This window comes from Eublepharis macularius, chromosome 4 (assembly GCF_028583425.1).
Source record: "Eublepharis macularius isolate TG4126 chromosome 4, MPM_Emac_v1.0, whole genome shotgun sequence".
Lineage (NCBI taxonomy): Eukaryota > Metazoa > Chordata > Lepidosauria > Squamata > Eublepharidae > Eublepharis > Eublepharis macularius.
Genome location: NC_072793.1, coordinates 102,385,989 through 102,409,668, shown reverse-complemented (window position 1 = coordinate 102,409,668; position 23,680 = coordinate 102,385,989). Strand labels below are relative to the sequence as shown.

Here is a 23,680-nt window from a genome sequence, read left to right as displayed (position 1 = left end):
GGGGATAAAGTGTTGTTCTCATATGAGCCCCAGGGGTCCAAGAAAGCAGACACTCCAGGTAGCACTCTTGAGTCATACGGAATTTAGGGTTTCTATCACAGTATGTGAACGTTTTTCTTTTTAAAGAAATGCTTTTTAAATTCTTAAGTGTGTCTTGTTGTTCTCTGCACCACACAGACTCCCACTGATCAGACATGCTATTTTAAAACAGGTGCTATGGGAAAGCTGATGTGCAAGTTCAGTAAGCAGTCCCAGACACTGGGTAGCAAGAGATGCAAGCATGTCGAGCCTTAAAATGGCTATGCAGGGCAACTGGGAGCCCTGGCCCTCTCAGCAGGTCATTCTGCAAAGGCGAAGTGGGGGCAGCAGTGTACCAAATCCAAGGAGAGAAAAGCCCCTCTGAGAGTTTAGGGAGGCAAGTGGAGGGAGGCACATAGAAGGTGAAGAATTTGGAAGCTACTGTTGACCAGATGCCCTGGGCGGGGGGGGGGACGGGGACGGGACAGTGTTCATGGGGCAGTGTGACAGAACAGCCAGGCCCAGCAAATCACTGTCAGCCAGAGTGGACAACAGTAACCTTGATACTATGTTCTGACATAGTATAAAGGCAGCTTCATGTGGCATAGCCAAAGCTCACACTGAGCTATATTCCAGAAAGCAACCATTGGGAGCTCATGCAGCTGGGTGGCAATGCAGGACAGTGACAGATTTCTGGAGTGCTCACTATAACATCCAACTGCTCACTTACATATATTTAAAATCTGTGCTGAAAGAAATATTTTTAAATCACTCTTGAAACAGATATATGGTATTCCTTCTAATAACGGAAGAGAGTCATGAATTAAGAATTATTCAATTTCCAAGTCATGCATGAGAGGAGGAGAGAGAAAAACACACAAGACTGAGGACTTCCAAAACTTGTTCCTGTGAAGACAAAGCACGGAGTGATGTTGCATCTGTACAGAGTCTCTGTGTTTTTCTGTAAGGAATATTCAGATGTGGACACCTCACTCCCTGCCTTACTGATAAACAAAGAGAACACAGATTCATGAATGACACCAGTGAACATGGGTAAGTTCTCAAAGACACACACAGAACTCTGAGGTAATAGCAGTTTAAAAGACACCTTACCTAAACTCAAAGAAACTTTTATTCCTTGGTCAAATTCTAATGCTGTGATTTTAGTTTCTCTAGCAGTTCCCTTCAGTCTGAGGCCACAAACTACCAGAGGCCAAACCTCTTCAATGAGGTTTGTCTGTCAACCTCTCCTTTCCTAAAACAAAGCTCCTGGTCTATCCTTTCACATATGCTATTGTGGGGATACACATGGTGCCTGTCGTGCTCTCTCTTCACCATATATAGTAGACTAAAGTAATCAAGAGTTAAATTCCTTTCATGTAGTTCCCCCCCATAGGCCCTCAAGTTTTCCAGCAATACATCACGAAGATAAAAATACCCCATTCAGTAATGACCGAGTTTGCTTCCTATATTACATTCACAGAAATATATTTACTAGTTCTAAATAGCCTAACACTGAATCAGCTATTCTGAAACGTAAGAGTGGGCATACTTCATATATCCTGATTCAACCTAGTCATCTTCTTATGAAGTATAAAAATCATCATAGTAGGCTAGGAACCACATACAGAGAGAGTGACTTTTTAGGAAAATTCTGTTTCCAGAAGCACTATCAGACCTTATAAAGCCCCAAAGTCAGGGATTTAAATGAAGTAGAATGGAGGTGCTCTAATTTTTTTTAATTAACCCCAAGACTAAACTACAGCACAAGCTCATGGGCTGGGAGACTTTTTAAATTAATAGGCTAGGTGTATAATTATGATATTTACGTAAGTTTGCAGTAATATGGGCCATACAATGAGTCGAAAAGATCTGGAAATCCAGAGGTTTGGATAATGAGTTTGCACTGTACACAGAACTAAACTGCTTGCTTGGAAAGTCCTCAGCAAGTCCATATTCATAAAAACTGAATTCCTCAATCCCATAAACATTTTGGAATATTACACAGGTGAAAATAGGAGACTTGTGATGCAAATGACATTCTATCACCAAGTAACTGAACTCTAGTAAACAGGAAAGTAAACACATAGCTTATTGGTCTAAAAGACAGGTTTAGCCTTCTCACTGCAAACTGGCAACCCTTTGGCTAGACTATATCACTTTAAACTGCAGATAGTGGGCTCACATGACTGAATGCTCTTTGAAATAAAAATTTAGAGCTCTTTTACCCTGTCAACTATCATTGTCCCACCAACATGCTTACATTTGCTGCTAGTAAACATGTTTATTCTGCTTGGAGCTACTTGGAGCTTTTATAGATTAAACTGAGACAACCCTGACATTTGGTTAAAAAAAAATAGACGCTTTCCAAAGGGATTAATCCAGGAACAGTCTACAAACCAGGTTGGGATGGTTCATACTGAGGGAAGGGGAAAGAGGAAACAATCCACAATCACCAGTGCCTTCCACTGACAAATCTCTAAATTCAGTCCATTGATAGTACCCAATTTCAGAACAGTGGCATAGTTTCTTTAGGGGATTACAGTCAGATACCTGCCACTTTGCAGTTCTACAGTAGCCATGCAATGCAATATCGTTATAAGTCATTACTAGATCATTGGGAAGTGTGGCTCATCTCCAGATAGTATTACCATCCTCTTAAGTGTTGGAATTATTATTACAAGGCACACTGAAAGACACTTTGTTCTACTCCGGAGGCCAGTTTTCTGGCAGCCTTTAACAATCTGTCTTCTATATAGTGGCTTCAGTAAGCCACCTCAGCAGCAGACAGTGATCAGTTCTGGGCTACAGGGAGAGTCTCTTATACCAATATACGAACCCTGGATTGCATCACAAATACCAATGGGGAGAGCTGATCAACATATGAAGCGGTTCACACTGTTTCTCATATAAATTGTACTGGGTAGGAAAAAAATTAAATTAAAATTGAAGTCCCTATCCTCTTAAAATTACAGCCAGGCCGATTCCATTTCTGGCACCCATCAGTGTGTTCTAAAGCAGGCATATCCCAGTATCCTCCACCAGAGTTTTCCTCTGGTAACTCCAGGACAGCAAGCCTCCCCCATCCCCAAACTGTCTGTTATAATTAAATTAACCACAGCAATGATGTGCAGAGGAACCAAGCAATCTGATGCAAAGAAATAAAACTAACAAAACTTACCATCTTCAATGACGATTTTGATGAGGCGGATTGAACCATTCCGGGCCTTGGCAAAAAAATCCTTTAGTTCCGTAGTGGCTAAAAGAACCAGAAACATGATAATCAGGTTTGGAAGGCAACTCAAAATGTTATTCTGCTCTTCAACACAACCAGAGAAAGGAAATAAAATGGGAGAAAGAAAAACAAAGCTGGATGAAAGCTTTTAAAAGTAAAGGACCCCAGATTTATCTTGTTTTGATCCACACTATGTAGGGGAATACTGAATTTGACAGAGGTTTCAGAGTTAAATACCAGCTGGAAGCACATGTGATCCAGAGAATTTGATACTTGGCTCGGGTGAACATAATATCCCAAATTTAGCAGATAGTTTGGCTGGCACAGGCAGGGCGGGCTTGGGTGACAGCTTATTAAATGTACAGGGTATCCTGATGTATACACAGGGCAGGGGGAGAGATGCTGAAAAGGGTAAGGATGATGATGGTCAGGAGCCAGTCTGCTCTTGCTCTTGCTGTGGCTGTTTTGCTTTAGACCCCATCTCCAGAAGCATGTGATCTCCCACCAGCAGGCTGCCAAGCAAAGCAGCAGTCAGACGCTTACAGGAATTAGAACTGGAGCTCTGCCCTAGCATTTGCCCTCTCCCTGTCCTATTCTGACCCTTCAAGGATGATCTGCAATGAACTCAAAACAACAGCAGCAGACCGAGCACTTAGTGAGGCTGCACATACAGGAAAATGAAAATCACTTGTTGTGTGCTGGGCGCAACTGATTGAACATGATGCAATTCCCCCACATGTTTTCATTCCTTTTACTGAACATGGCACATGCAGCTCTCGGAATTTCAGCTAGCAGAAGTACACGTTTACATTCTTTACAACTCTCAGTAATAGGTAAATGAGGTAACAGGAATTACAGGCTTAAAAAACATCGTTTAAGTTCACTGTATAATTAGAACAATTGCACTAATCAATAAGTAATCTTATAAGTCAATATGGTAACCTTGGATACCATTAGATTCTTGGACTTGAGGCCTTTTGGTTTCTTTACTAGGGATATTTGCATCTATATTGCGGTCCCTAAACTGGAAGAAAGCCTTCAGAGTGCTTCCTCCACTCCTGTTCAGCATAAATTCTCCTTCCATACCCTGACCAGAAAAGGTAATGTTGAGCATGCAATGCAGATAGTACAGAAGCAATACTAAACCATGGTTAAGGCTGAAAGGAAAAAGAAAGGAAAATCTGCCAGAGAAGGAGTACATTTGCTCAAAACACCTAAGCTGCAAACCACGGTGTGTTCATACAGGACTGCATAACTGCATTTGTTACCATGGCAGTAACTAACTCCTGAAAAACTATTAGCCCTATTAGACTTTTCAGCAGTAAGACAGTTTTGTAACCCGGCAGCTCTTGGGGGGACTGCTCTGTAGCACTTAACCCTAATCCTCCAACCTCTCATTATTATTATGTTTAGCTATGGTTGATGACAGCCGGCTGAAGCAATGAAAAACTAAATCCAAACAGAACAGAAGCAGTGATAGTTGGCAACCACAATTACTTGAGGAATGCCTTTTATAGGTAAATACTTTATCCACAACTGATCATTTGATTTCACTGCCTGCTCTGGATGCATCTTCCAGTTATAACAGCAGCCAAGTCAGATAACTTTATTTGGCAAGAAAGATGCAAACCTTTCTACCCGAGGAAGGCCTAACAGTTATACATAAAATACAGGTAACAATAAAGCCCAAGGTGCTGGGCTGCTCCTAAAAGTATCTCTGAGGAAATTAGTGCAAATGATGGTGGAATGTCTCTTGATAACAGCCCGCTGCCTTAGCGTGCATGATCTAAAGCTCTGTTTCTCCCTTCTAGATATATCAATTCAACACACAATTTTTTTCCTGTGAAGTTTTGAATCTCTAAGACACATACAGCACAGTGGTATGTTGTGAGCTTCTGTGTTTTTATGCTGCTTTTAATGCTTGGCTTTAATACATTTCTTTTTTAAAAGGTTGTAAGCTGCCTCAAGCAGGTTCCTGGAGAGGCAGCATTAAAATTTTCTAAATAAAAATAAGAAAACTAAACTGCCCATAAAGTTTTCTTAAGAGGTGGCAGCTATTTTCAGTGATTCCCCTCTCTAGCTGTAGCCTACCATGCCTGCCTCCATTTTATTCCTGGAAGCCAGCAGATCTTCAGGAACAACATAGGAGAGGTCTGTAGTGGAGAGGGAGCAATTAATAAATATCACCACCCCTTCTTAAGACAACTTAAGTACTCTTAATTTGGATTCATGCCTCTATGGCCTGTGATTATGCACCAATGCTGTTCTTACTAGACATACATATTATTTCTTTGAACTTTTCACATGCTGTTTCTAAGACTAGTGAATTTTATCACTATGTGATTAAAACAGAAAAAAGGTCAACTATAAACTTCATTAGTGTAGATTATATGTAGCCTTGCCAACTGATATAAGGAATGGTTATATAAACCTCCCAGATAAAAATGCCAGTGGCTGCCACTGGAGCTCTCTCATCTGGTTCTCTGTACTTGCACTCTCTTCAGGGCACAATTCAGCCTCACAGGCTGAGAGGAAAATAGGAGTTCAAACGGTTGGCCCCTGCCACCACCAACCTCATTAGCTGAAGGGGTTTTTCCTTTTCCTTTCTTAGCTGCTCTGCTCCCAAAGGAACTCTTGCATCCATTTTAACTGGAGCAGAGGTGTTAAAAGGGCACTTCACTGTGTCTGCACTTCCATATGACAATATTGTCTGCCAACTGCACAGACCAATGATCTGAGCAAACCATCCCCACTGGACCTGCTGCTGAGCTCTCAAGCTTCTTGTCTCTTTTGGGCTGTGTGATGACATGGCAATAGAATCAGACAATCCACAATGGTTACTTTTCTACATGTGTTTGTGTGTGTGTGTATGTGAGCTGCATAGGGTAGAAACTGCCACCTCCCAGGCCTTGAATATGTACCGTCCATGACTTGTTTTGTTCCTGGTGCAGGCTTTTCTTTTACTGTTATTTATTTAGAAAATGTCTATGCTGCCTCTCTAGGGAACCTGCCCAAGGCAGATTACAAAGTAAAACTTAATAAAACCACACACCACAAACATTAATTAAAAGCCAGTTCACAAAGAATCTTAAATATTTCTCAGGCTAAAAGCAGAATATAAAATTATGCTGAAACCCATGTAGAAAGAAATGTTTTGGCTCAGCATTAAGAAGAGAGTAGGGTTTGTGGCAGGCAAGTCTCAAAGGCAATAGCTTTCCAAAGGCCAGGTGCCACCACTGATAATGACCTGTCTCTGGTTGCCACCCACCTCACATGTGCAGGTGGGGGCAGAGAGCAGAGCTTCTGAGAAAGTTTTTGCTGGAGGGCTGGACAGTATGGGAAGAGGTGGTCCTTCTTGAGCCCCAAGCCATTTGGGCCTTAAAGTTAAGAAACTGCATTTTGAACTGTATTCAGAACCCAATGGGCAGTCAGTGCTGATCTTTCAGCATGGGGGTGATACAGTGCCTGTATCCTGCCCCTGACAGTAGCTTGGCAGTCACATTTTGGACCCTCTGAAGTTTCTGGACAATGTTCAAGGGCAGCCCCACATAGAACGTGCTACAGTAATCTAACCTGGATGTAATCGACACTTGGATCACCTTGGCTAGATCATGCTTTGATGAAGGGCTGTAACTGGCACATCAGCTGACACTGATGAAAAAAAAACACTAAGTGCAATAGAGGAGATGAGAGCCTCCATCCATAAGCCAGGATCCCACAGAACCCCTAGCTATGAACCTGCAACTTCAAAGGACATGCCGTTTCCTCCAAAACATGCTGACTTCTCAGTCTTGGAGCAACTTTGACATTAGCCCACAGCATCTCAGTCTTGTCTTGCTTGAGCTTCAGCTTACTGGCCCTCATCCATCCCATTACCCTCTCTAAGCATCTGTTCAGATCCATCCGTCACAAATGTTAAGTAGAAATAAAGGTGAAAATCATCTGCATATTGATGGCACCTTGCTTCAAATCCCTTCACGATCTCTCCTAGTGGTTTCATGTAGATGTTAAATTGCAAGGGGGACAAGAGAGATCCCTGAAGGACTCCACAGCATAATGCCACAGTTGTGCAGCAGTCTCCCAGCACCACCTTCTGGAATTGGCCAGTCTAGTTAGAGCAGAATCTCTAAAGCACAAGACCCCCTTACTCCTAACCCAGCCAGTATCTCAGAAGGATACCATGATCAGTGATACTGAAAGCCAACAAGAGGTCCAGGAGAATCCACAAGGACATATTCCCCCCCCCCCATTACTTTCCTGGCAAAGATTAACAGTCAAGGCAACTCAGGCTGCTTCTACTCCCATACCCAGGCTTGGACCCAGATTGAAATGGGTCCAGTTACTAGGATGAGGAGGGGCTCTGGCAGAGTGGTACAGCACCTAGTTTGCAAGCAGGTTCAATCTGCAGCACCTCCTGTTGAAAGGATCAGGCTGTAGGTGATGGGAAGGACATTTGTTTGTGACCCTAGAGAGCCACTGTCAGTCAGAGTAGACAATACTGACTCTGACAGACCAGTGGTCTGACTCAACATGAGAAAACTTCATGTGCCCACTAAATGAAGTTTAGCTACAGCCAAATGTTGAAAATAGTATCTCAAAGTACAAAAGGAGTGTGACAATTAGTTTGATCACTAGTACATTCATTTATGTTTACACTTATTCATTTCTAAGGAAGATGCTGTCTGCTTTGCAACACATCCACTAGTTTAAACAGGGATTAATCACTTGGTTCTTATAGAATTGAGATTGGGCTGCCAGTGCTCATTACAGGCCTCCTTTGTAACCTGGAGAGTTTAATCAGACTTAGTAACAGAGCACCTTTGCAGGAAAGATTCAGGACACAATGTCATCTCAAAAGGTGGAGAGTGAATGCTCCACCAATATCCAATTAGACAAAGAAAAGCCATGACAATTCCACTTATTAGCAACATGTGGCTTTAAAAGGCTGCTGGAGCCATCACTCAACACTGCCTGGGTTCATCAATCCCTACTGCCACCAGAGGCCGTATCTGTATCATAGGACATCAAGCTCCTTGATTGTAGCCTGGATGCCCCATAAGGAAAATTATATTATACCAAGATATATTATATCTTCATACTCCTACTGTTTTAAAATTAAAATTTCCCTCTCACACTCAATTTTCAGTTTGTACATACTTATTTACACTGGATTAGATCCATGGATTCCCACCTGCTAAATAAGGAGTCTCTGTTGAAGGAGGATCCTGGATCTAATCTACTGCTTCCATCACACAGGGATATGTAAACTCTTTGCAATTTTTGTAGGAACCAAACCAGAGGATAAAGGCAAATTTGGAAGCAAAATACCCAGGGAAAAATTAACAGATGAAGACCTTTTCATAAAGGGAATTAGGGCCACACTTAATAACTGTGAAATTTTAGGTAGTTTTCATTGCTTTGTTCACTGTATATTTATATCACTTTACTGTTTTTGTAATTTTGTAATCCAGTTTGGTGTCATTGTTTGTTGTGTGTATTATACTATTTTAGTGCACTCCTCTCCATTTGTCATTGTTTTATTGCACTGTTGATTGTATGCATTATAGTGCTCTGTCTGCATTGTCTTAACTGTGTGATCCCCCTCCGGTCTCAGTGAGAATGGCAGACTATAAATTAAAGTCCTGACTATTCTCTATTGTGTGGCTTTTGAACTTCAACATCTGTTCCCAACAACTAGGACAACTATTTAAAAGCCAAAACTACCTCTCAAGGTTATTGTGAGGATAATATGGAGGCAAGAAGCATGATGTAAGCTGCTTTGGGTCCCCACTGTGGAGAAAGGCAGTACATAAACGAAGTAAATTAGTAAATATAGATGAAAATGGGGGACAGGTAAAAAGTAAGCTGTTTAATGGGTTTGAAGGAGAGAAGGATCAAGGGAAAGGTGAGCATATGAGGGCTGCCAGGAGGAGGGAAAGAGAAAATAGCATGAGGAAAGGGCTACATGGAAAAGTGAAGTGCATCCCATAAGTCCTTGTAGGTTCCCCACCATGTAACTGGGCCATAGGGGAGAGGCTGCCTGGGGTGAAAGGGAGAAAGGTGAAAATAGGCGACAGGCCAAGGCTGATGTGAAGGAGAAAAGGAAGCAGGGAGAGGCTATGGGGGGAAGGGGAAAGAGGACATGATGCAAGAGGGGCACATGAGATTCCCTACAAGCCTTTAGGGGGGCCCTATTTGTTACCTATAAAGCTGTACACAGCCTGGAACCAAGATATTTGAAGGAATGCCTGCTTCCAAAATGTGCCTGACTTTCATTTAAGAGCAGTTTCCATGGCCTTGCTTTGCATACTCCTACCTTCAAAAATTAGGCAAGTGCAGCAGAGAAAGCCTGGTCTTTAATGCTTAGTGTCTCAGTTGTGGAACTACCTCCTCATAGAAAGTCATGTGGGGTCAAGCTGATTGGTTTTAACTACAATTGGGATGGTTTAGTCAGGCCTTACAACTTACAAATAGGTAAGAAAAAAATTCATAGCAGCATTTTCCAGTACAAGTGTGAGGAAAAATGGCTCCATTCATTGTTTACTATAACAGACACCCTGATCTTATGAGGGTTATATGGAATTATTTCCCGTAATAGCCTTTTCCTGATCAGGTAGGTAGCCATGTTGGTCTGCAGTAGAGATGTGCACTAAAAAGGAGGTCTTGTTCAGATTTGGGTATCTGGAACACCATACATGTTCTGAATTCCCAATATTCAGATCCAAAAATATTGGCATAGTGTTTGGATTTGGCTATTTTTCAAGCAAACTACACCAAAATTATAGAGAACTTAGTCCTGCCTGTCCAGTAATGTTTCCTCAAGTTTTAAGTGAATTGAACTAAAGGGTCCAACTCTACAGACCCCTAAACAAGCTGCATCCAGCCACTCTCCATTGTTTCCTGGGTGTGTGTGTGTGTATGTGGAATCCAAGGCTTGTTCCAGGACACCGGAAGCCTTAGCTAAACACACAACCTCAACCAATGACCAAAAGCCTCCCGATGCAAGCAGAACCAACAAAGTCCAATAGAACCAATGCCAAACCAGTGATTCCACCAGAACCAAACTGAAGCAAGGGACAGTTACAAGACCAACAGAACCAGTGTCACTCAAAGATGCCAGGCAGAACCAAGGGCCAATACAAGTCCAAAAGAACCAGCATCAAACCAGATAACCCCAGTATCCAACCTAGCAATCCAGTATTACCAAGACTGTAGTCATACCTGGCAATGGTATATGGCCACAAAACTCCCCCCCGCCCCGCCCCCCACACACAAAGAGAGAGTAATGCTGCCTCAGTCCCACTCCTCCTGTTACCTGAGAAGCCTGCAAAGGGGGGAATCAAGCTGCTGCAATCTTTAAAATGAGATTCCCTGATATCCCCAAATATATCTGGATTGTTCAGGAATAAGCTAGATATATCCAGATGTACCTGAATAATACCAAATAGGTATTTCTCAGGTATATAGTCTGCTTGGGAATACTGAACTGCACACACCTAGCCTGCAGTAGAAGAACAAGGTTCAAGTCCAGTCCAGTCCAAAGGTCACAAAGATTTCCAGGGTATAAGCTTTTGAGGAGCTTGACTCTGAAAAACATGTATCATGGAAATCTCATTGGGCTTTAACATGCTACTGGACTCAACTCTTGCTCTTTACCTGTCTGTTTCAATAAAAAAAATACCCATGGAGGAAAAGTATTTGATTACTGAGGTTAAATGCGAGTAGCACATTGTATTTATTACTGTGGGCTTCTAATTAGATGCGCCCACAAATCATTACATGCACTAGAAGAAGACTCCATGGAACCTGGAATAGGCTTTGCTGGCTTATTTTATGCTGTTCAACTCACTGAGCTCTGCAGTGAGTCCAGTTATCAAATTATTGTGTATGGCTCTATTACTCAGGGCTTGCCCGTGGTGCAGAGTGGTAAGGTGCAGTACTGCAACCCAAGCTCTGCTCATGACCTGAGTTCGATCTTGGCGGAAGCCAGGTTCAGGTAGCCAGCTCAAGGTTGACTCGGCCTTCTATCCTTCCGAGGTTGGTAAAATGAGTACCCAGTTTCCTGGGGGTAAAGTGTAGATGACTGGGGAAGGCAATGGCAAACCACCCCTTAACAAAAAGTTTGCCAAGAAAACATCATGATGCAACGTGCCCCCGTGGGTCATGACTCAGTGCTTGCACAGGGGACTACCTTTACCTTTAACTCAGGGCTTGACAAATCCCAGGCACCTGGTTGCTATGGAGCCTAGACATTTCATTGTGGAACCTAGTAAATTTTGTGGCAATATTTAGAAAACATAGCCTTGCGTAACCCTGAAGGCAGAACTCTGGCACCTAAGTTTCTGAACTGCTTTATATAGCCAAAGAAAATTTGTCACAGTCCGTATTAGCCAAACTGCATGGACATTTTTCTTTTTCATTTCATGGAGAAGCACTGTTTTACCCAGAAAAAGCTCTGGATACATGTTAATATTATGATCCTATGCATGCTTAGGATCCAACTTTGTTTATTAAAATGCAGGACAATGAGTGTACAGAAAATTGAAGCCTTAGCCTTCAAAGTGCAGCTACACAACCAAAAGTTTTTATTCCAGCTGCAAAAATATCTGCCTAGTTGCACAGAAATAAATTTTAATTGCTACAGTAATATATAAGTGCTACAGTAATATATAAGTATGCATTCTTCTTTATGAAATACATTAAACAGAAAGCTGGATTCAAATAACTATTCTTTTTCTTCCTGGTTAAAATCAGTAACTTAAATTGTTTTATTTAAAATAAATCCACCCTGCTAATATTGTTACAAAAACAATGAAACAGAAGAAGGTTACCCATCTAAAGCCACTGTGCTGCCATTCAGAGATCTACTCTACCTACCATTTATAGTCTAAGATGGAGAAGACGATATCCCTGCCAGAAAAAGAGGGAAATATTTTAAATGCATACAAATAAATATCTCCACACTCGGGACACATGTATTCAAGATCTGCTTCAACTATCTTAAAATATATATATATATATATATATATATATATATATATATATATATATATATATATATATATATATATATATATATATATATATATATATATATATATGTATGTATGTATATATGTATATGTATATATGTATATATGTATATGTATATATGTATATGTATATGTATATGTATATATACACATACACACACACAATCTATCTATCTATCTATCTATCTATCTATCTATCTATCTATCTATCTATCTATCTATCTATCTATCTATCTATCTATCTATCTATCTATCTATCTATCTATCTATCTATCTATCTATCTATCTATAAAATATATAGGGGGAGATATTGGGAAATTTATATAATTTATTATATAAACTGGGAGAAGAGTGGGCCTAGGTTTTCTCCAAGTATCTCCTTCTCTGTCAACCCATGTCCCAGGAGCAGATAACCAATTCTGGATCAATAATACATGAACACTGAAATGGATGCCTTCCTGAATATGTCAAGTCACTCTGTTCTCCTGACAAGTAATTGAGCCAGTGGCTATCAATCTTTCATTCTCTAGACACAACCTTCATGTTAAGGAAACCTCAAGTAGTGGCTTTCACTTCCCATTCATAAGGCTTAATGGTTGTAGATACTACATTCAACATTATGATTAAAACCGATACTGAAACTTCATGGTCTTGTGGGGAAACCAGGTAATTTGATCCTGACATTTTGGTTCTCACATACAGCTTCTTCTCATCCTAGCCTCACTGTAAGAAATATGATTCTGGGTCTATGTTTCAACATAACTATCTCCTGCATCTTCCTGAGACCTATGGAAAACTTTCTGGAATGTCTCTAACTCCCTTTCTATTGATAGCCTTCTGGAGCAACAATTCCCATGTGGTGCCTTTGGGTGTCATGGTGTCCATGTGTGTTTCCTGGTGCCCGCTTGCTTCTTCCCCAAAGCAAACAGCCCATAACTGGCTTTCTTTCACTTCACTGGCATATGAGGTGCTTCAGAAGGGTCCAGGATGCATCGCTTTTGGGATCTCAGGGAGCATCCATTTGGAAATGGCAGCCTCCATAATAGAAAGATGCTTGGATTGGAACTTCCCAACATTCTGTGGAACCTTCCCCAATAGCCATTTTGTTGTGGTGCCCATGGCTTGTTTTTAAAATTCTAAAGATGCCTGCCGAATAAACAATGCCAGGGAACTCTGCTCTGAAGCATTCAACCCATTGTCTTATCAACTGACCTATATTAAATGGTTCATTGCTGCCACATGAGCTGCTCAAAAGCAACAATCTAAGCTACAGAATACAGAGATGTATAGGTTTGAAGTACAATGCTAGTTCCTTACTATTCAATTAGACTCCTTCCAACTGCTTCCTTCCAAGCAAAAACGTATCTAAATGCTGGGTTGCATACTGCATTAGTACATGTAGAAATGGCCCCTCTATGGCAGCTACTCTATGAGGTGGACTGGACACTACTCAAAGAGAAGCAAAGCATTCAGAATGCAACTATACTGTAGGAAAGCTTTCACACCATCACTAGCTTTTGCAAGGAATATCCATCCACGGCATTAAGAGTATCCAACAAGGAAAACAAACCATATAGTAAGCTGCCCAATAAATGCTTTATGGCTGCCAGGCACCAGTCTCCACAGTGTAATATGTGAACTTGACCTAAATCATGAAAGGAAAGATCATCCCTATTCCAAACTCTTGATTTGTGTCATCTCTCTTACACTTGTATGTGTGCATGGATCAAGCCACCATTTTTAGCATCATGGCCACCAGAAGGGAAAGAGTTAAGAAGAACGCTGCTGATATCTGGTTGAGATAGAAAACTAAGGAGTCATTTAACATTTCTGGAGACAATTCCTTTAGGAAGGGTTATAAGCCATGAAGAGTACAACTATCTGGTTTAAACACAAAGAATTAATTGAGGAAGACTCCGTGTTGTCACCATATGCTAAAGTCCCAAATATTTGTCTACACTTTAATCACATTCCAATATTTCTTTTATACTCCCTGTATAAGCTTCACTGAGGGGGAGGGGGTTATACTTTATACCTCTAATTTAGGCATCTCTCAAAGATCCCAAATACCAGCTATGAAGCCTTTGAGGTGTCAATGTGTCTGTGCAAAGGTCAGCATTTCAAACACATGTTGCCACTATCCACAGGGGACTTCAAACGTTTTTTTAACCAACACTCACTCTTGATTTAGCGGTATTTAATTGTCCTCATAAACAAAGACCATGGCATCTGACATAGGCCCTTGAGGAAATCAGGCTTCAGACCAACTGTCATTGCTTCCAGATGTACTGTGAAAGGACATTGAGGGGTTAGTTACAAGACCCTGGCTATCTGAAACACAGCCCTAATGACACAGCTTCACAGAGAGCCATGCCAGTGTATATATTACTGTCTGAACTCCAAGGCTGTAAAACAATCTCACGGTTGCTAGTCATTCACCCTCCCAAGATTCCTGACAGTCAAGCAATGACTGGAGAAATACGGATCAGGTATCAGGTACCCAGAGCCACAGGGATGGATCCCAACAGTCATCTTATTACACTAAAAGGTTCTTAAGCACACTCTGGCAGAGGGGTTTCCTCTGTTCCAATAATGCTCAACTCTGCAGGGCCTTAATTATTCACACATACACAAAATTATAGCTCTGTATCAAGTGAAGGCATTTTGATAGGGTTATACATTCTCTCTGTGTCCTGAACACTGGCACACAAACCAAGGAAGGGTATAATGTGAGACTGGATTGTAGAAAGTAACAGGATTAAAAACAATCTAGTCAGACATTTTATGGAATACAATTGTTTTCTCAGGTCCCCTTCACCTAAACTATGCTTTGTTTTTCCCCTGAGGAAACAATTTTTTTCTTCACTTTGCAGAGGCGAAACAAAGTCCCTAGATTGTCTACTTCACATGTCAGACAAAAATGTCTGCATTGGTATGCACACATAGCACAGAGGGGATGCCTCAGGCTAATCCTGGCTTCCCAACACACGTAGCAACATAGAATATGCATTTACAAATACACGTGTATCAAATACTACATTTTACAGACATATGTAAAAATGTAATGTGTGAAGGAGCCCTCAGACACGCAGTTAACCATGAAGTTGTCCAAGAAAGAAGCAATTCCTTTCTCAGCACTAGGAGTCCTCCCTACCACTGGCAGGACTGAATGCAGAACTTTCCTCCTAGACATTAAATACCCCTTTAGCCGTTCAAATTCAGTAGAATAATAGACGAGCAAGCACTCCACAGAAAAATAACCTACAGTGCTCCTAATATACTCTTCACATACCTCAGCAGAGGCAAAGGTTCCCCATGGTTACTTATCAAGGACAGTTTTAATCAGAAAAAATAGTGTGTAAATCAAATTCCTTTTCTAAGCATATGCCATTTTAGAAACATAAAGCTGGAAGGGATCCCAAGGGTCATCTAGCCCAACCCCTGCACAATACAGGAAATTCATAGTTATCTCCCCCCTCAACTCCACCAGTGACCCCTGCTCTATTCCCAGAGGAAGGGGAAAAACCTCCAAGATCCATGGGCAATCTGGCCTGGAGGAAAATTCCTTCCTGACCCCAAAGTGATGATCTGTATTACCCTGGACATGTAAGAAAGGGCCATGTGAGCCTAGCGCTGGCTCATCCCTTCATGCCCTCTATCTCTTGATGTGCATACATTCATATTTCCCCCAATTAAAAAAAATACTCTTTTCTCTACTAGCCAGCAAATAAAATTTTTGTGTAGCACGAGTACGTCCTGTTCCAAGGAAAGGCTGTCACCAGAATTTTACGGCTAGAAATACCTCAAAGAATTCAAAAGATAAAATTCAGCTGCCAGTTGTCATCTCAGGGCATTTAACACCAACACAAAGAAGGCATCTCATCCATCAAGCTGGGAAACTGAAGAGGCAGTCAGAGGAAGGTGAGGTGTCATGAAGAGGAAGTCCTGAGAAAAGCAATCTACACACCAGACAGTGCCAGGGTAGTAAACAGCAAAGGGTAAACAGATCCCTGACCTTTCTACCTTTCTAGTTTACCCCGCTCTGAAACGTGAGGAAGGGACAGCGTTAGTCTTCCCCTTCTAACAGTCAGGTCACAGCACTGGCTACATCATATCCTCATAAGAATGGATGATAGAAACCAATTTACCTTGAGCTAGACCAGTGACTCACAAGATTCAGGGCTAAGGAACATGGGTTTAATGCAGAGCAAAATCATCCCAAAATCACCTCGTGAAAAGACCCGCTTGATGTTTTCTCATTGCAAAGTGGTGATAATGTCTTAAGCTGTCACGCTGTACTGTGAGGTTCTCTAAGAAAGTGAAGGGAACAAAAATAGAGCCTAAACCAGTAAATTACTCACTTATTCATAATTTGGTGATGTTTAATAGGAGACCAAATGAAAACTGGCAATTTCTTTCTCTCATTTCAAGTATATTGTTCAGTAAACAAACCTATTGTTAAGAACTGGCCTGAATCATCTGGCAAACAAAGAATATTACATCAGCTCTTCACATTGGCTTGTTATAAGGTTTAGCTAGCCTTCTTTAGAAAAGTGTTCCAAAACTGAATCCACACACTGAATCAATTCAAATGTACAGAAATGGCATATCATACAGTATTTCATGGATTGTTCTATTTCAGATTACTATAAGAAAATTGCTTGTTAAAGAGTGATCCTAACCAGACCAACAGAGAATCCTATTCAAGTATAATCAATGAGGCTCACTTCCAAAAAAATGTTCTTAAGGAGGCACAGTAAATGTTCCCCATGTAAAACAAAAGCGAAACCTAACTCAACTGTCTCCTTACCAAGCTACAGGGAGTACTTTAAATGGGAAAACATTCAAATCTCCTCCTAAAAATGAAGTGGTACAGTCCAGGAAAGGTCAAGCCACCTATTATTTTTTTCATATTTAAATTGTCTCTCAGATAACTAGATATTAATGGTCAGCTTGGATTATGAACCCAATGGATTAAAAACCCCACTCAGCTTTTTAAGAGTGAAGGAGGCAAAGACAGCTGAGGCCATGAGGGTTGACAGAGAGAGGAAAGAGTATGGGAAGGGGATATAGGGACAATGAGCCCCTCCAAGCCCTTGGGGGGTTGGGACTGCACAACTGGGCGTGGTCCAGCAGCTGGCACCACACAACAGGACCCTAGTTTCCCAGACAGAGGCTGCTGGGGTGGGACAGAGGGAAAATGGAAGCTGGAGGGGCAGATAGGTAGGTTGGCTGATAGGTGGGAAGGAGAGAAAGAAGCAGGAAAGCCATGGAGGCTTACAGGAAAAGGAAAGAGGAAATAGTGGGGGAGGGGGAAATCAAATGCTCCCCTACAAGTCCTTGCATGTTCTCTGCATTTTTAACTTGTAAATGTTACCCTGAGAAGTTAAAAAAAACCTGCTCAACTTCAGCATCATACAATTTGTCCAGATTCACACGTAGGTAAATCAGTTCCAGCATCACACATGGTGGCTACTTTTTTTTTAAAAAAAAAATCCTAAATATAGTACACAAGTTGAACACTTTAGGTCAAGGTTAGAATGTCAGGACTCAGAATCGGAACACGAGAAGAAAGAAATTGCTAAGCATGTGCTTCATTCTCTTCCCCATTAAGATCCCTTTTTGACATTATTCTTAGCAGCATGGGAGCTCTTCCAGAATGGCTAACTCCCTCTTTACTCAGTAATGTTGCATGACCAGGGTCAAGCAGAAGTCCATGTTGCAACTCCAACCCATGCCAGCATCGCTCCTGTTTATAACCAGCATTACTATGGGAAGGAGCTGCATTGTAGGCCAATTGCATGGGGCCTGAATCTTTCAATATTTTAGAGTGATGGAGGAGGAACGCACACTGCAACAACTCTCACGTCACTAGAACTCTGACATCCCAACCCCATCTATACCAACTCTCATCAAAATTGCTTCCTGGGCTTTAACATTATCTTTTTAGAGATTCTAATCACTGCTACTCTCCTCAACAAATCCTTTTTGGCAGATTCACATGATGGGAGACAACCTGCCACGTGGATCAGGCTGCACATGGATTTAAAGTGGCCACCCTTCTTACTTGCAAGACATTGTATAAAGGCATTACTGTTGTGTGCCAGCGGCACAAAGTTACTAGACCTAGGTTATATTCTCAAGGTTTCGGGTAACGTGATCCAATTTTTTCATTACTTCATTTAATCTGCTCTTATCTGTTGCTTAAAAGCAATTTGGCAAACTGGAATTCCCACTGGACAGATTCACAAATGAAATGGCATGGATTATCTCAATCCTCCAATAAAACCTCTATTCTTTTAGGTGTTGAGCCATCTGGCAAGTAAGGCTATCCATGATATCTTCCACCACCTAGTACACAATGGAGGATGTAAACAAAAGAACACCTTTTGTTTTGGGTAATAGAAAGAAAGAAAGAAAGAAAGAAAGAAAGAAAGAAAGAAAGAAAGAAAGAAAGAAAGAAAGAAAGAAAGAAAGAAAGAAAGAAAGAAAGAAAGAAAGAAAGAAAGAAAGAAAGAAAGAAAGAAAGAAAGACCCTGATAATTTGCAAAAGAGAAATCATACAGATCTGCAGAAGACTGAAGCAAATTTTGTCTGACAACTTCTACCAATCCAGGAACATAAGTGAGTATGTGGCCTGTGGGCACTGTGATTCCCTGGACTAGTTTAAACGTAACTCAGGACACCTGTGCTGGAGGAGGCTAAGCCTTGGGCTAGCAGCTTCCCATCAGAACTCACTGAACCTTTTTGAATTACCTGAGACTTACATGAACAAAACGGATACAAAATAGGGAGGGAGGTTTTTATTCATCTAGCAATGCATGCACAGAACCCTGGGCATATTTTTTTCCTGGTCCTTCTCCCATACCCCATTTACCATCCTATTATAAAATCATCCTTTATGGCTTATAACCTATTAATAAAAAACATCAGACAATAAAAATAGCATTAAAAACTCCACAGCAATAAAAACTAATTACTATTACAAGTTTACATTAACAGGACAAATAGCCTGGTGCCTAAATTATAGTAACAAGGGTCCCTGGCAACCCCCACTAGGGAAGGGGTTCCATAGCCCACCACAGAACATACCTGTGATGTGTGAGAATGTAAAAATGTATTCATTTTTATTTATTTACATTATTTGTAATCTGCCTTTTTCACTGAGACTTAAGGTAGATTACAGTGTGAGCCAGTACAGTCAATTCCAAAGACATTTTAACAAACATGTAATAGGGTATATAAATGTAAATTTGCAAATATTTAAACAAACAGAAATCCAAACAGAGTTCAAGAAATGCTGAAACAGAGCATAAGCAATTCATATTAAGCAACATAGGAAGTACCCTGTAGGATCACACTTACAGCAATAGTAGTAAAGACTAGCATACAGTCACTCCCTATTCCTTTACTGATGCAACTCTTTGAAACACAAATACTGTTCAGGAAACTGTTTCTTGAAACTACAACTGCAATCTCATGACTACTTCAAATATTTCTGGTGTAACTTTTTGTGCTTTTGGCGATATGTCACTGCCTCCACATGGAACTATAATATAAAGATGATAACATTTTCTAGAAGATTCCATGGATAGGATCCTACTTTTCAGTAATTCAGTAGGGTCCTATTCATAATGGGTGCTCTGGAACAATTGCATGGATAACTGATTTGATGTAAGCAACCCGTTACTTGCCGCTTTTCATTAGTTTTACATTCATAGATGTGACTTCAGGTTCTAGACAATACTTTGCTATTATTACCACCAGCGACTGGCTGAAGTATATGGAGAGAGTGTTGCTAGTTAAGTAGTGGCTGAGGAGCATCTCCTCTTATTCATTTTCCTCTCCAGTATTAGTTCTAGTACGCCTATTGATTTTGTATTCCATGTGTTAATCTGATAGAACTACTGTGTCTGACATGGACTGTGAGGTTTTTTGCACCACGTTCAAATACTGAGTTCTTGCGTGTTACTCATACTGCCTGAGAGAACACAAATCAATAGCTAGGTAGTCTATGCATCATTCATTGCAATGTGCCTACACACTTACAAATAATTTCCAGAAAGCACAATAGTGTGAATCTTACAACTCTGTTCCACTGACTGTGGAGGACTTTGCTGCATAGGGAATGTATATGTTCCACCAAGCACTCTCACTAACTAAACAAGGAGTCCTGATGCCTGCCATCTTCTGGTGTCAAATAAATCCAACCATGCAATGATACGGCTGCCTTTCTTGAATTGCCAAACGCAACATCTGCGCTCACTCTGCTTTGCTGCCTGTCATTCTTAGGGAGCAGCATAACTTCCTCTGTAATTCTGTCTACTTCCTTAGGTTGTCAACTTGTATAAATCTTCTTGCCTTTCTTGGGGCACCAAACACCACCTTGTGCTCCTTTTGAAACACTTCCTGCCTTTTGGGAATCACAAGCATCCATCTCCGCCCATTAGGCAAGTGAAAATTTTAACTGCCTATGAAAATTTTAACTGTCTTATTCCTATCTGTCTCAAAATCAACAAGAAAGACTCTGGGTGAAGGCTACAAATCCTGGAGACTTTCATCCAAATGCAGTAAGGAGCGGTTAGAGTATTGGACTAGGATCTGGGACGATTGGAATCCCTACTCTGCCATGGAAGCCTGCTGGGTGACCCTGGGCCAGTCATACACCCTTAGCTTAACTTACCTCACAGAGCTTTTTGTGATGATAAAATGGAAAGAATGATGTAAGTCACTTTGGGTCCCCGTTGGGGAGAAAGGCGGGGAATAAATGAAGTAAATAAATAAACTGTGACAATCTGACAGGTTTATAAGCACAAAGGGGAAATATAAAGCAATAAAAGTTTTGCGTTGAATTAAAATATCCTTCATATTTCAAAGAGTAGCTATTGGAAACTAGCACATGTTAAAACTAAGGGTTGTTAACATGATCCCTTAATATTTACAGAGCAATCCTAAACAGAGTTATACTCTTCTAAATCCACTGAAAACAGTAGGCTTAAAAGGGCATAACTCTGCTTAGGATCAAAGTGTTAGCTACATCAGATTCAAGTTCCCTGCTCAGTCATTTAAGCATTTTAACTAGATTCACTATTTCTCAGACAAATCTTCCTCAAAGAGTTGTGAGGATAAATAAGATACCAAGGCTTGGAAAGCCTCCACAGACCCTAAGGACTGGGTGAGAAACAAATCTATTTAAGCTAAATAACAGAGATGATTTTGCCATTCTTCTGCAGTGGTTCTGAAGGTGGAGTACTAATCCATGTTAATGATTATGAGAATGTTCCTGGTAAATTAAACCTAGAACAAAAGGCATAACTTAAAGCATTTTTAATATTTCTAAACATGCAATAAACAAATGGGAAAATCCACCCACTGCTATAATGTAACCATGCAAGCAGGAGTGTTAAGAATTAAGCTACCAGTTTTAAATTATTTTTAGTGTGTGCCCTGTAGCAAGGAATTATGAGTCTACTTAATGAGTTGCAAGACCAGATATTTATCCTTTGTTAATTTAGCTAGAACAAACCCAACATCATTCTTTTATTGTTTTTCCCTACAGGAATTCTAGGTAGAATAATCCCAAGTGCAAAATTAAACTAGCATTGGCGCTTTAGTCATATTTATCTTTTAATGCTGCAACATTCTGTGAAGGGGGAAACATCGCTTTCAGACAATACTCATTTCCTTTGCTTATACCCCACTTTTCTCCCCAATGGGGGCCCAAAGCAGGTTACATAATTCTCCTCTCCAGTTTATCTTCACAACAACCCAGTGAGGCAGATTAAGCTGAGTGTGTGTGGCAGGCTCAAGGTGACACAGCAAGCTACCATGGCAGAGTGGGAATTTGAACAAGGGTCTCCCAGATCCCAGTCCTACTACCCAATCATTACACTACCCTGGCTCTTAGATATGACAAATAAGTGTTTGTGACAGGCACAAAAAAGCTGTTTATCATACTCATGAGATTCTAAACCACGGTTTAACCCCAGTTTAGAACGCCAGTTTGCAAAGAGGAAATAAATTCCAGTTTGCCAAAGTACCTCTGTTTGCATATCACAACAAATGAGTCTGACTGAATGCTTCCCAAACTGTATTCAATTTCTTTCTGATGATGCACCTCAGAACAAACAAAAAAGTGTTGTCAAAAAGCACAAAGGATAGAGGTAAGTAAGTAACTGCAAGGATGGCATTGCTTCAAGACCGTTTCACTACCTTCCAAACCAGAGGAACAAATGTACTATACAAACCTGTTAGGAAAATAGCTTTGACAAGACAAGAGTAATAGAATTAAGAATTTCTGAAGTGTAATTTGATACAAACAACAGAATACCTAAGCCAGATTTCACAGAACATGCTCTGAATGTCCAGCATTCAAAATGTAAACTTAAAAGGTACCGACTTCTTCTAACCACAGCATGGAAATTTAAATATATAAACTCCATTACATGTTCATGTAATTACATGCTCATGTCAGTCTCTGTCTTCTTCCAGGTAAGCTTTAGTGTGCCTAAATCTGCATGGGCACTAGACTGTTATTTTTAAAGATGGTTTCCTCCCATACTGCCCCTTTTTATAATGGTACAAAGAAATTGCAAAACAAAAGGAATAGCCATGTTGGTTTGCTATACTGAAAAACAAAACATAAACAGCTTTGTGGCTCCTTACCAATGAATACATTTATTGGAACAAACTTTCATGGGTGCATTTCAGCAAATGTAAGTCACAAATGCATCATCACTAGTAAATAACTTGATTTGGCAGTTTTCAACTTGGCTTCTTCTATAGGTCATGAAAATGTATCAAATCCTCATTGCTTCTTTAACGGCATGTTAGCCAAAATGGGTGTGCAATGAGAAAGATAATCCCTTTTGGATGATGGATTATAAACATCAGGCAGGACGAGCCACACTGCTAGCAGACTTTCACATGGGATAAATCTATTTGAGACTGAGTGGAACTGAATCTGTATTTTAAGGGCAGGTCTGTTAGACAGTTGGTTGCATTTCTAATTTTTGGTCTCAAATCAGAAGTGCAGGAAGCAGAACTTGAAAAAGAATGCTGCAATGCTTTGAATTTTGTGCACCCTTCCCACTTATGGACAGCATCACCAGAGCTGACCCTATAATTTTTCTCTGCTGTTCTTACAACTATGAGACTAAAACAAGCTCTATAGGGATGTAATGCTCTTGGGGACATCTACAGATGTAAAATTCCTGGAAATTTTGAAGCCACCTGGGGGGGAGGGGACATTGAAACATATGCAATAATTAGCCCGTGCAAAACTTCTTTTATTGATTGAGCAACATAAAATGCATCATTTATAACTTAGTTAGCATACACAATTGCACTATTTGGTATATTAATAATTATAAATAACTTTATTTTCTATAAGAAA

General features: G+C 40.6%; 1 protein-coding gene across 1 annotated transcript in view; it reads right to left on the bottom strand.

The window, feature by feature from the left end:
• Window positions 1-23,680, bottom strand: part of TWF2 (twinfilin actin binding protein 2) — a 77,124-nt gene that overhangs the window by 45,164 nt on the left and 8,280 nt on the right. The window contains exon 2 of the mRNA XM_054976295.1: window positions 3,200-3,277. Coding sequence (XP_054832270.1) covers window positions 3,200-3,277 — 78 coding nt within the window. The remainder of the gene's footprint in view (window positions 1-3,199; window positions 3,278-23,680) is intronic.